At 41.9% G+C, this 13,743-nt stretch overlaps 1 protein-coding gene across 7 annotated transcripts; it reads left to right on the top strand.

The window, feature by feature from the left end:
- The first annotated feature begins 655 nt into the window (after nucleotides 1-655).
- Nucleotides 656-12,462, top strand: LOC117962647 (epoxide hydrolase 4-like). Of its 7 annotated transcripts, none has more exons than XM_034915926.2 (8): nucleotides 656-736; nucleotides 2,069-2,412; nucleotides 3,459-3,544; nucleotides 6,128-6,285; nucleotides 6,652-6,780; nucleotides 8,284-8,387; nucleotides 9,614-9,762; nucleotides 11,421-12,462. In XM_034915926.2, exons 2-8 carry the CDS (start codon nucleotides 2,170-2,172, stop codon nucleotides 11,638-11,640), a joined length of 1,089 nt encoding a protein of 362 aa, XP_034771817.2. In that variant the 5' UTR covers nucleotides 656-736; nucleotides 2,069-2,169; the 3' UTR covers nucleotides 11,641-12,462. The 7 variants fall into 7 exon arrangements, with proteins under 7 accessions (XP_034771817.2, XP_034771818.2, XP_034766513.2 ...); XM_034915927.2 differs by having other exon boundaries at nucleotides 668-736; nucleotides 2,072-2,412; XM_034910622.2 differs by having other exon boundaries at nucleotides 682-748.
- The last annotated feature ends 1,281 nt before the right edge of the window (nucleotides 12,463-13,743 follow it).

The following is a 13,743-nucleotide window of genomic DNA, read 5'->3' as shown; positions in this document are numbered from 1 at the left end:
CCCCATCCTGACACCCCCACAGTGCAGATTCACTCTGCCTGCAGGTATTACCTGATACCACTTCATTATTCATTTTTTATTAGTATTTGTGATGCTTCCCAATTCCAGGATATTGTCTTCAGCCAATTTGCCTTCAAATAAACTGGCCTTAAAATGTTAGGGCAGGCGAGTTTAAAAGTAACTTGCATTAATTGGACACACTTCCTTGTATTTTGGTATTTGAGAGGGTTCCAGCTAATCTAAAAATATATAAGAAATATAATCAAGTAGTAAAATAGTTTTCGTGTTTTGATGTTATTGCTTGTGAGGCTTATACTGTTTGAATTTCTGAATTATCATAAATATATTTATATAATTCACTTCAATATTATCCTGCCACATACCACCCTTACAATTACAAATTTGAACTTCAGTTCACCACGCTGAAGCCTACCTTAGAGTCTCGTGGGTAGGAGGGGCCTGGTGAGTCATTGAATTTTTAGCTGGACCTATTACAGTTGACATTAATTTAAACGACAGGCGCTCTGGCTAATCAGCGTGCGAGTTTCACCCATGGGCCTTTTAATTCTGCGATTGACCAATCGTATCTCAGTATGGCGGGCCGAGGCACGATTGACGGGTGCTTAACCCAATTAGAACAGGTTTTGTGGAGCGGTAGAGGTGGCACGCAAGGTAGTCTAATGTGAACCGGAGTATCGTCAGAGGCGCCTCGTAAAATGACGGGTTCCTTAAAACAGTGTGTTTATATGTAACGTATGCCTTGGGATCTTTATCGAGTGTATATTTTAGGATGTGTAACTGTAAACGACATTAAAAACAAACAAACGGCGCTGTAAATAGACTGAAACAGTTTTATATTAAAAATATTCAACTTATCGATACATAAACATGCATACAACCTCTCTGATTTAATGACGAACCATTTATTTATACAGCTTTGGCCATGTACGTACCGCAGCAATTAACCGCGTAAAACAGGTGCGCGTTGAGATTAGTTTTGTATCAGCCGGTTTCGTTTGAGGTACAGTAGTTATTTCTGTAAAGAGTTTTATTCGCTAACGTGCGCTTACTGTACCTATTTTTCAATACCGAACTGTGTCGCTTTGTCGTGACTAAATCAAGTGATATATTAATGCTTGGATGAAATAAAACTCCTGTAGTAAACTATCGACCTGTAACGTTGTGGCGCCAAAACATAGTCTATGTTTTATAGATGTACGCATACAATTTAAGTAAAATCTCACAGGTGTGTTATTCTGTAAATAATGTGAATTAAACAGTTGTATTTTCATATTTAAAAGATATAGTTTATTAGCAAATACTAGCAGAGCTGACACTTATTTTTGTAACTGTACAGATTTGTTATTGCTGATGCTTGCATTCTGGTATCCGTTTGTTTTATGACGTCAAACCTTCAATTTTACAGCCTGATAAAAGCAGCTCAGCTTTGTGCATTCTTAAACACTGAGCAACAAGTTCTGACCTCCAGATAACCCATTTCACCGGTAGAAAACCCTGGAAGAACAGGGCAGTCAATAAACACAAACATTCTCCCTGTATTACTGCTTGCTGTTCTTGTTGTGTTTTAAAAGCATGGCTTAAGTTTAGTTTGGGGTGATTCTTGCGTGTAGAATTTAAACAGTCTGCTGATGTTACATTTCACAAATATAGTGCACACTAACAGAGGCAAGGGTGAGGAATTAAAACTAAGATAACAGGCGCAGAAATCCGCCCACCCTTTTCTAGCGACACTTTGCAGACTTTCTTTAGAACGGCCCGATTAAGTTAACCATCAAATTGCCTTCCTTTAAAAAAAGAAAATGCTATTAATATCTGGCTACACTTTCGGCAGTGTATTTGGAATATAAATTTATGGCAGACACATTTCTAGGTTAAAAAAACCAGACTGTTGAGAGTTAAAGTGTTCAATATTTGAAATCTTAAACCTACAGTCAGTAAGTAAACCCGGTTTCTTGCGTTCACCATTGAGACAAAAAACACTTTTGAATTTTGAGGCACGTGGGCATGGGAAAGGTTGGTGTGCATACATTATTATTTCTTTATTTAGCAGATGCCTTTATCCAAGGCGACTTACATAGACGACCCCCTCAGGTAGGGGCACCCTCCTTCACCCCCTGAGTCCCACACCCCACCCCACAGTCCGCAGAGATGAGGAGTCTCTGGAGCGCGGTGCTGCTGTTCCCGCTGCGTGTGGTCTTGCGCCTGGCTTCGCTCTCGTACTGGACACTGGTCTACGGTACCTCCGCTCTGACTGCTGGCCTGGTTCTCGCGGTGCTAGCCTGGAGAGCCGTCTGGAACCCCCGCAGGACCCTCTACTGGAGAGTGAGGCAGGAGCGGCCAGCCTGCCTGCAAGAGCCCTCTCTGGGAGAGCACTGCTACGTCAGGGCGAAGGTGAGCAAGCGAGGGGGCAGGGGGACTATATGCACCCAAAGTCCGCCTCAACACCCTTATAAAAGTGTCACATAGTAAAAGCACAGCAAAGTGTAATAAAGCACAGTGAAAGCATAGGCGAGCATTGTAAAGCACGAAAGGTATGGTAAAGCAAATTAAAAAACACATAAAGGTAAACTAAACCTTATAAAAGTGTCACATATTAAAAGCACAGCAAAGTGTGATACATCATAGGTAAGCACTGTAAAGAATAGAGAGTCATGGTAAAGCATATTAATAAACATGGAAAACCAGGGTAAACTGTGGTACTGTAAATGCACATCGTAACCATGGGAAAACTGCAGAAATACTATAGTAAACTTTTATAAGGGCAATGGCATTTGTATATTATTTTAATGCTTTAAGTTTACGGTATGATGAAAGCAGGGCAGCCTTTATTAAAATAAAAAAGTCTAAATATACAAGAAGCATAAATATTTGTCACTGAAGATCTCATGCTAACCTCCACTGTCTGGTCGTTTTAGTTCTATTGTATTTCCCTCTTTTACAAGACTTTTAGTCGAAATGTTTGTCACTCAGTTTGTTTCTTTTATTAGTGTTTCTGAGTCGTTTAAAGCTTAAGGATTAACCCTTTACTGCCCTGTGTATGTTCCCATACCTATTTAACACATATTTTCTCAGAGTCAAATATACGACACTGGGCAGCAAAGGGTTAAATGGGATAGTCCAAGAAAGTCATATTCAGGGATGGAAAGAAGAACCCCTCGATGGAATTAATGCCTTATAATTAATGCCTTATAAACCCAGTGGTTGTCAGTCCCCATCCTACAGCAGGGATGGCAAAAAGGCTCCTACTGCATAGCAGTTTCACCCATTCCAGGTTTTACTTTGAGCTTGATTAGCCATTATGAGAAGCTCTCTGTTACATTATCTTTGAATGATGCGCTGCAGCATCAGTGGTGCAGAGACTGCACGTGCTGCGTGAATGATAAAGACTTTGAATGAGTTGCTTGATCGCTGCTGTTTCCTCCTGTCCGTCTCTGCAGAGCTCTGGGCTGCGCTTGCACTACGTGACGACTGGAGACACAAGCAAACCCCTCATGCTGCTTCTGCATGGATTCCCTGAGATCTGGTAAACCAAATAAGCACACTCTCATTCCAGGAGCTGTTTCTGCACTCAAAACACAAGCATTCTCCCATGTTACTGCTTGAAGGGCTTGCTGTTCTCGTTAATACCAGCTGGATTTTAAAAGTATCCTTTATTATTATTATTATTATTATTATTATTATTATTAAGTATTTCTTAGCAGACACCCTTATCCAGGGCGACTTACAATTGTCACAAGATATCACATTATTTCGCATTATATAGATATCACTTTTTTTTTTTTTTTTACATATGTATATATTTTTTTACATACAATTACCCATTTAAACAGTTGGGTTTTTACTGGAGCAATCTAGGTAAAGTACCTTGCTCAAGGGTACAGCAGCAGTGTTCCCCAAATGGGATTGAACCCACGACCCTCCGGTCAAGAGTCCAGAGCCCTAACCACTACTCCACACTGCTCCAAGCCTTGCCTGTAGAGTTTAAAAAGTCCATTCATAAATATAGTGCACAATAAAAGAGGCAGGGGTGAGGAATTAAAACTAAATAAACAATCTGAGAAATCTGCCCTTTCTTTTCTAGCACAACTTCGCTAATCTTTCCTTTAGAACAGCCCTCCACCCCCCTTAAAAAATGCTATTAATATCTGGCTACACTTTCGGCAGTGTATTTGGAATATAATTTCATTGCAGACACATTTCTAGTTAAAAAAAAAAAAAAAAAAAAAAAAAACAGGACTGTTGCTCAATATTTGAATTCTTTAAACTGACAGTCAATAACTAAACACAGTTTCTTAGCCATTAAGACAAAAGACTTGAATTTTGAGGCACGTGGAAAGGTTGGTATGCATATATTACTCACATTATTTCTTATAGCAAAAAATATATATATATAGTAACTTCCTGAAAGGACACTGAACCTCCACCCAGTGTTAACAATTTTTGCAATTATTAATTTAATTAGCTATGAAACAGAAGTGTGGAATGCAACAGTAATTCACATTTCTATAGCGCCTTCACACACACAAACAAAATGAACAATGAAACATAACAAGAACATACTTTACAAAGAGATACATGTGGTTTTAATTGTAAAAAAAAGGACAAAAATAAAATTCAGTTTCTGTTGTAAAATAGAAAAACTATTTTATAAAAATACTGCGTGTTTTTAAGTGACGACTGGAGACACAAGCACACCCCTCATGCTGCTTCTGCATGGATTCCCTGAGAGCTGGTTAAAACAGTAAGGCTCCCAGCTTCCCTGACTGCAGGCAGAGCAGTTGACAATTTAGGAGCTTTACAAGAAAAGGCCCTCCTTTTATTTTAGGGATGTTGATTTTGATTAAAATATTTATGCATGAGCTACCCACATGTATTTTTGTTTCATATAATGATGTATTTATTTATTTATTTAAACTTGACTCGACCCTTGCTGGTGCCACAGCTTGTCTGTGTGTCTATTCACTGATGTCTGTGATTTGTTTATTGTGCCTGAGGACCTGGTCTCAGTTATTGATGCTATTTTGTGATGCCAGTAAAATGTTAAGGAACGTACAGGCGCTCCAAAGAAAGTATTTGACATATTTTGATACCTGACTTAATGGAGTGCATGAATGGAAATAAGACTCCCATTGCATAGCAGTTTTCCCCCATTCCAGGTTTTACTATGAGCTTGATTAGCCACAGTGTATCGGTAACAAGCTCAGGTGTGGATCAAACTGTTGTGCAATAGGAGTCTTATTTCCATCCCTGGAGCTATTTTAAATGCAGTGTCACATCATGACTGGAGAACCTGCTAAAGGTTTGCTGCAGTGCTCTGGCCAGGTGTAAAATGCAAATACTTTACCACAATTTCAATTTGCTTCCACTTTGGATAACCGCAGTATTTTCTAAAGTGAACTTGGTTAAAATTCCTGCTCTACTTCCCTTCATCTCCTCCCTTCTCAACACCTCTCTCCTTTCTGGTCTCTTTCCCTCTGCCTTCAAACAAGCCTCTATCACTCCCCTCCTCAAAAAACCTACCCTCGACCCCACCTCCCTCCAGAGCTACCATCCTGTCTCCCTCCTACCCTTCCTCTCCAAAACCCTCGAGCGGGCTGTACACCGCCAGCTCTCTGCTTTCCTGTCCAACCACTCTCTGCTCGACCCTCTCCAATCTGGCTTCCGCTCTGCTCACTCCACTGAAACTGCCCTTCTGTCTGTCATCAACTCACTAAACTCTGCCCGAGCTGCCTCTCTCTCCTCTGTCCTAATTCTCCTCAATCTCTCTGCTGCCTTTGACACTGTTGATCACTCTATTCTACTATCCTCTCTCGCTGACCTGGGAATCTCTGGCACTGCTCTGGCCTGGTTCTCCTCCTACCTCTCCAACCGCACTTACTAGGTAACCTGGCGTGGAGCAACCTCCACACCTTGCCCTCTCTCAACAGGAGTCCCCATGGGTCAGTCTTGGGTCCTCTCCTGTTCTCTCTCTACACCCGCTCCCTGGGCCCCCTCATCGCATCCTATGGTTTCTCATACCATTTCTATGCTATGCTGATGCCTTGTTATTTTTTGCACTACGTCACGCCCACTCAGTCTGTGTTCACTGCACCCTCATGTTGCCCAGGTACTCCTGGCGCTACCAGCTGCGCAAGTTCAAGAGTGACTTCCAGACTGTGGCCCTGGACCTGCGAGGCTACGGGGACTCTGATGCCCCCTCTGGACGGGAGGACTACAAGCTGGACAAGCTGCTCGGAGACGTGAAGGACATCATAGAAGCTCTGGGTAGGTGCTGCCTTAGCATAGGAGAGCACTGCAAAGCTTGGAGAGGTATGGCAAAGCATATTAGCAAACCATGGTCAACTATGGTACATGCATAATACTGTATAATCGTATACTATGTATGTATATGATGCAGTGTCACATCATGACTGGAGAACCTGTTAAAAGTTTGCCACAGTGAATTTGCATAGCCCTTTAGCAGTTTGCTGTACTCTGGCTAGGAATTGATCAAACTGCAATGCAATAAGTCTTATTCCCATCCCTGCATGTTACGGACTTCAGTGTCACACAGATGGCTCATGAACTATCCTTTGAATGCTTTAAAAACGTTTCTGTTTGTGTTCACGTTCGTGCTTAATGTAATTTCAGGGTACAGGAGCTGCGTTCTGGTGGGTCACGACTGGGGGGGCACCCTGGCCTGGCACTTTGCCATCAACCAGCCCGAGATGGTGCACAGACTCATCGTGATGAGCACACCCCACCCCTCCTTCTGGCAGGGTAACTTCAGAGGGCCAGAGCGCTCTGTTCACTGAGTCAGAGCAGAGGGACAGAGCCCTGCAGCGTGTTCACGGAGTCAGAGCAGAGGGACAGAGCCCTGCAGCGTGTTCACTGAGTCAGAGCAGAGAGACAGAGCCCTGCAGCGTGTTCACTGAGTCAGAGCAGAGGGACAGAGCCCTGCAGAGTGTTCATCCTACTTGGATATTTAGTGGAACAAAATGGGTAAAGTGTACTTTAGAGCAGGGCTCTCCAACCCTGGTCCTGGAGAGCTACTGGGGCTTCTGGTCTTAGTTTCATCTTATCTCTCAGTTACTTAATTGAACCAGTTATTGGCATAATTAGTCAAGATTAACAGGTGTTCCGGATCTTTAGCCATTGATGATGTAAAGACACCTATAAAACCTGCTGGATTGGGGCTCTCCAGGACCAGGGTTGGAGACCACTGCTTAGAGGGATGGCAAGAAGACTCCCATTGCATAGCAGTTTGATCCACACATGATTTTAATAAGACAATAAGCTAATCAAGCTTGTAGTAAAACCTGGACTTGGTGAAACTGCTATGCAGTAGGAGTCTTTTTGCCATTATTAATTATTATTAATTTCTTAGCAGATGCCCTTATCCAGGGCGACTTACAATTGTTACAAGATATCACATTATTTTTACATACAGTTACCCATTTATACAGTTGGGTTTTTACTGGAGCAATCTAGGTAAAGTACCTTGCTCAAGGGTACAGCAGCAGTGTCCCCCACTAGGGATTGAACCCACAACCCTCCGGTCAAGAGTCCATAGCCCTAACCACTACTCCACACTGCCATCCCTGCTGTAGGACGGGGCTTGATAACCACTGGGTTTTGTACAGTACTGTAGATTGACAGCAGGGAGTGATAAGGCAGTCATTCCAGCGAGGGGTTCTTCTTTGGTGTCATGAACCACAAGAGTGATTTATAAAGTGTCACATAATGCCTCAATGGAATTATTTTGTAGTTTTCTTGTAATAGATTGATTTTGTATATAAAGAGAGAGCGAGAGATGCAAGGGTTGTGGTTTAAACTGTAAATACTGCTGATCAGTCTCAGTTAAAAGAAAACAGATTATAAAATAATTTGATTTTTTTATTTTTTTTTATTTTTACCTTATGAGTAATAATAACTCATTCTTTATTTGCATGGGCCGGACTGCAGTTCCTCTTATAAAAGTTCTGCACAGTAAAAGCAGAGCAACGTGATAATAAAGCACAGTGAAAGCATGGTCAAACATGGTAAACTATGGTAAATGCATGTACAGTATAATCATGGGAAAACTGCAAAAATACAGTGCAAAAACACCGTGGTAATTAATAAGGGGTGAGAGTCAGTAACCTTAAATTACAGTATTATTCTGACCCCCCCCACCTTAACCCTAACCTAAACAAGGGCACCAATGTGGGTTTGTTATCATCTGATTTTAGCAGGTCGATAACAGGTTTAGTAAAATTAATTAATTTTTCGTTCGTATTGCAGATTATGTTTTCCGGCACCCCACTCACCTGATGAAGTGCAGCCACCTGTTCTTCTTCCAGACCCCCTTCCTGCCGGAGCTGACACTCAGGCTGGGGGACTACGAGGTGAGGAGAGGAGCCCTGCCACACAGAGGGGCTGAGACTGAAGCCAGGGCCGCTGGAGGCTGGTGATGACAAACAGTGCATGATGCAAGTCTCTGTAGCACCACTAGAGGGCTGTGTTTCCAAAGGAATGGCCTTTTGTTTGTATCGGAAGGACCACACATGAACACAACTCCACCATCAGCTTATTATACTGTCTGGCTTCGAAATGATTTAGGATACCATTATCATGCTTTACCATGTTTTTTAATGTGCTTCACCATACATCACTATTCTTTACAGTGCTTGCCTATACCTGCCTATACCACGCTTTCACTGGGCTTTACCATGCCTCTCTGTGCCTTGCAATGATTACCTATGCTTTACCATACCTCTCTGTGTTTTACAATGCTTCTCTATGCTTTACCATACATCTCTGTGTTTTACAATGCTTCTCTATGCTTTACCAGACCTCTCTGTGCTTTACAATCTTCCCTAAGCTTTACCATACCTCTCCGTGCCTTGCAATGATTACCTATGCTTTACCATACCTCTCTGTGTTTTACGATGCTTCCCTATGCTTTACCATACCTCTCTGTGTTTTACAATGCTTCTCTATGCTTTACCAGACCTCTCTGTGCTTTACAATCTTCCCTATGCTTTACCATACCTCTCTGTGCTTTACAGTGCTTCCCTGTGCTTTACCATACCTCTGTGTTTTACAGTGCTTCCCTATGCTTTACCATAGCTCTCTGCTTTAAAATTTCTGTGATGTCATCCTTTGATCCTTTGATTGATGAATTCTAGGAATCTTCTACTAAAAGTGGCTTTGAAAAGAAGGGGAGTGTGGGGCAGATATATTGTTGACCAACAAATCCACAGTATGTGCTATGAATCCACAGAAAACTGTTGATTCATCAACAAAACCACAGTCAGAGCAATTCAACAGAAAAGTAAATACCATTGTATTACACAACAATTAGTTAATTACAGAATTACACATTTGAAACGTAACACTTAGAAAAGGGCTTGCAGTTTCAGTTTTGCATTTCACATTTTGTATAGCTTTTGTTTCATTTCTTTTGTTTAATCATTGTTCAAACAAGCCTACAGCCCACTTCCATTTATTACACTTTGCTGTGTTTACTATGGGGAGTTTTCTAAGGCTGTGGTTTTTTCTGTTTGGCATTCTGATTGAGTGCCGCACCTGTTGCCTGCCTTGCACCCTGTCCCCTCTGGTTCTGTTCCAGGTTGTGCGGAGGTTGCTGACGGGCCAGCGGGTCGGGATTCAGAATCGGGCTCAGCGCCTCACCGAGCAGGAGATGGAGGCTTACCTATACAGCCTGTCCCAGCCCGGGGGGCTTACCGGACCACTGCACCACTACCGGAACCTCTTCAGGTAAATACAGCAGCCAGAGCTGCATCACCTTTATAACACCTATAGAAGGGGATGACAGAGTTAACCCAAGCCTGTACTATAAACACAGCGTGGAAACCAGGACCAGAGGACACACAGCTGGAAATTAAGTGGAGATAAGACAGGACAGAGGGAAGAAGACTCTTCTTTACACAGAGAGTGGTGAGGGTTTGGAATGAGTCACCAAGGGTTACCAAGCCAAGCTGTTGATGCTGAATCATTGGGATCCTTTAAGACCCGACATGACAGCGTTTTGAGTTCAATCAGCTGCTTGGAACGAGCACAGTCAGGACTCGGAAGATTAAAAACGCCTTGCTGCTGCTGCTGCTGTGGAAAACAAAACATTCCCCTTCTAGTTACGAGCTGTGCATCACAGCTGAGAAAGCGCTTGAATTAAAATAGAGGAGGCAGTATTCACAAAGCAGGTACCACTCTGCACATTGTTTTGTGAATCGAAAAACAAACTGCCAGTGCAGTGCTTATCCAAGTTTTTCGAGCACGGGGCACACGTTTTGTATGTTTCTCAAACAGTCATTTCCGTCTCTTGATATTCAACAAACTGCTTATTCCGAAATGTGAGATAAAAGGCCATTGAAATACAGGTTTATGAAAAGGTACAAAAGCAGACTGAGACACAGTGACAGTACTAGTTAGTAATGACGTCCGTTCCCCTCCCACTACTTCAGCACTGCAATATTACAGATTATGTCTGTGCTAAGGTTATAGAACAACCACCAAACAACTAAGTTGTGTGCAGGACCTCCTACATTAACCTGGTTAACCAGGGGCTTGTTTGCGATAACAGAAGTACTTGGAGCTCACGATCATTGTCTTGATGACCGTGCAGCCGCTTCCAGTCTCTCTTGACGTGCATTTCCCAAACCCCCACGTCAAAGTGCAGATTGTGCATGATGTTCACGTGCAGCATTAGGCTTTGAAGAGCTTCTTCAGGGCTTTGTTGGGAAACACATTTCCCAACAAAGATATAAATAATATTTTTATTGTAAATCAAACGATAAATGCACCGCTTGTTGAAAATGCAAGCTTAAGAAGTGAAAAAACTAAATATATTGACCCAAAATGAGGTAGAAATATTAATCAATGAAGTAGAAATAACCAAGGATATATTATTCTGTAAACTGAAAAATAACGTAACGAATCAAACAAAAAAGAAGTGGGAAGAAATTGCAATGAAAGTAAAAGCTTCAAACACTGGTCCTCCGCGAGGCAATGAGGTTTGCAAGAAATGGCAGGATTTCAGTTAAGTGAGCGTTTATTGCAGCGAGCCGACTCCGAGGGCATCTGCAGGGTTGCTGACGATTCAAAGCAACTATCCTCCAAATAGCAGACCGCGCTAAGTTCTGTCTTTACAATCCCACGATGCATTACAACCTCCACGAACATGTCAAGATCACGCCAGATCACTCAAGTAGTCGTTCAAGAGTGACTGGAGTTCGGATGTTGCACTTGGGACGGTTTGCTGAGGCTGGTTAGGGTAAAGTTGCTTTTGGGAAGCCCCTGTTCAGTTTTAAACATCACCGTTTGTTTTCAGCTTTCACAGCTTTGAAAATCACCCCTCTCATTACCTGTTTTTTATTGAATTAATTATTTGTTTGTTTGTTTTTCTTCTGCTGTGCCAGCAGTGCCCCCGTGAGGTGCCAGGATGTGAACGTTCCCAGTCTGTTGATCTGGGGAGACAGGGACGCACTGCTGGGGCAGGATCTCGCCCACTGGTCAGGCTCCTATGTGAGGAGCAGCTTCAGCCTGAGAATGGTCCCGGGTTCGAGTCACTGGGTCCAGCAGGACCAGCCCGATACTGTCAACAAACTGATGATGATGTTCCTCCGGGAGAACAGATGATGGCAGCACCCACCACAAGGGGGCACTGTGTGGGAAAGAGACGGCCGTTAGTGGAGTCAGTTTTTTCTGTTTGTTTTTTTTTAAATCTGGTTTTTAGATTTGAGGATCTGCAAGCGTGCCTTAAATTCACAGATTCTTTTGTTCATCCATAACCTGGAACACAGATCAAAAGATCTAATAAGTGGCTGTAAATGTGATTGATAAATACTGTCAGACAAGGTTTAAGTATGACAAAATCTTCCAGTGATTTTGAAATACAGGCTGAGAGAGAGAGATTTTTTTTAAAAGAATGCGTGGAGGACTGTCTAATTTGATCTGTTTTATTGAATTTTCAAATGGGAGACTTGAAGATCGTAGAGTTTTTAAATGTTATTATATGAAACAAAGAAAAATGTATTATTATTATTTAAGAAGGAGAACAAGTTGTAACATTTTAAACTAAGTTAAATTACGCCTTGGATTTTATTTAGTTTATTCTCTGTGTTTTTGATTATCATTGTTTTGTTTGCTGCATGTTGTATCTTTTAGCAAATCAGCAAAGGATTACTGCTCCCCGGTGCTTTGCAGTTCTGTATCCTGAAATTGCTTTTCTTGCAGTTCTGTATCCTGAAATTGCTTTTCTTTTTTTTCGGCTGATGGCAGATAAATCCTGTTCTTTTGCAAGAAGGAATCTGTCTCTTATTTATCAGGGAATCAACTCGTCCAGGCACTGCCTGATCTACAGCTGAGGCCAAAGGTTTAGCATCACCCTGTAGAATTAACTCATTCTGCTTCATAAAGTCCAATGAAACCTGCTGAATAAAGTTACGGTAACATATTGAATTACACGTTGTAGTTTTCTGAATACTTAACAAAAAATCTACTGTACTACTATGATGGCTTCTGGTAGACTTCTGGGATATCATTTTAAAAATGTTAAATAAAAGATCGAAATGATGTTCATATAGTTTATTTTTATTATGTCTCAATCCTAAAATTCTAAAACTGTTGCCATTGCTCTAGGACACTGTGCTCCTGAATCGCATATGTATGGGGTATTGACCCTTTAACCCTGATAACATCACTGCACATGAAAACAACACAGAGCCAACAAAAAATAGAGCTTTAAGGAATTGTTATTTTTTTCATTTAATCCATTAACATTGTCTAAGTGGTTAAAAATGCTTTGAGAATACATGGGAATAAACTAATAACCAACCCTCACTAAAACAGTTGAAATGGTTTTAATGGCATTTAAATTGTGTTAATGTATTCAAAATGGGCTTCAATTAAGCAGATCACAATCCTAGAAAAAGAAATACTGACCAGACCGTGACCAATGAGTTATTGAGCTGATCACAATCCCAGCAGATCACAATCCTAGAAATAGTACTGACCTGGCCTGATCCTGCTGACCCAGAGCCTGTCTTCTGATCAGGATCAATCTCGGGATGTGTACAGCCTTGCTGCAGGCCAAACTGAGGCTGTCTAGAGTTCTCAGTTCCTGTTAATGCAGCAGCAGTGGATCGCAGGAAGGGAGGCTCAGAGGAAATACCCTGTGAAACACTGGTTTCACTCCTCAGAGGAAGTGCCCCTGTGAAACACTGTGGTTTCACTCCTCAGAGACAGTGTCCTGTGAAACACCGTGGTTTCACTCCTCAGAGACAGTGTCCTGCGAGGCGCTGTGTGGTTTCACTCCTCAGAGACAGTGTCCTGTGAAACACTGTGGTTTCACTCCTCAGAGACAGTGTCCTGCGAGGCGCTGTGTGGTTTCACTCAAGCCCTCTGGCATTTCTGGCCAGACTGCTGCTTCTCAGTTTTATATTTCCTTTCAGTTTTTTTTTTTTTTTTTTTTTATGTCTGAAGTTTCTTTCTCCCATGCACAGTTCTGGGGGAGGGTAGGTGCAGTAGTCCATTCATTTTCAATTATTTTTAGCAGACGTTATCCAAAGTGAGTTACAGAGACTAGGGAGTGAACTATGCATCACTTACAATAGGACCTCAGTTTTACATCTCATCCGAAGGATCAGCGAGGTCTGAAATAAATAACGGCATGCAGGAGTGCAGTAAACAGATGTTCTGTTTATGTTTGATTGTGAAACTGAGCTTCAGCCTTACAACACA

The sequence above is a fragment of the Acipenser ruthenus genome, chromosome 36 (genome assembly GCF_902713425.1).
Source record: "Acipenser ruthenus chromosome 36, fAciRut3.2 maternal haplotype, whole genome shotgun sequence".
Taxonomy (NCBI): domain Eukaryota; kingdom Metazoa; phylum Chordata; class Actinopteri; order Acipenseriformes; family Acipenseridae; genus Acipenser; species Acipenser ruthenus.
The sequence above is the reverse complement of the archived record's forward strand: the minus strand, read 5'-3'. Positions and strand labels throughout refer to the sequence as shown.

Coding starts and splice junctions, on each gene's coding strand:
- LOC117962647 (XM_034915926.2), top strand. CDS start 2,170: ATGAGGAGTCTCTGGAGCGCGGTGCTGCTGTTCCCGCTGCGTGTGGTC. Junction 3,545..6,127: donor CATGGATTCCCTGAGATCTG/GTAAACCAAATA, acceptor CATGTTGCCCAG/GTACTCCTGGCGCTACCAGC. Junction 9,763..11,420: donor CACTACCGGAACCTCTTCAG/GTAAATACAGCA, acceptor CTGCTGTGCCAG/CAGTGCCCCCGTGAGGTGCC.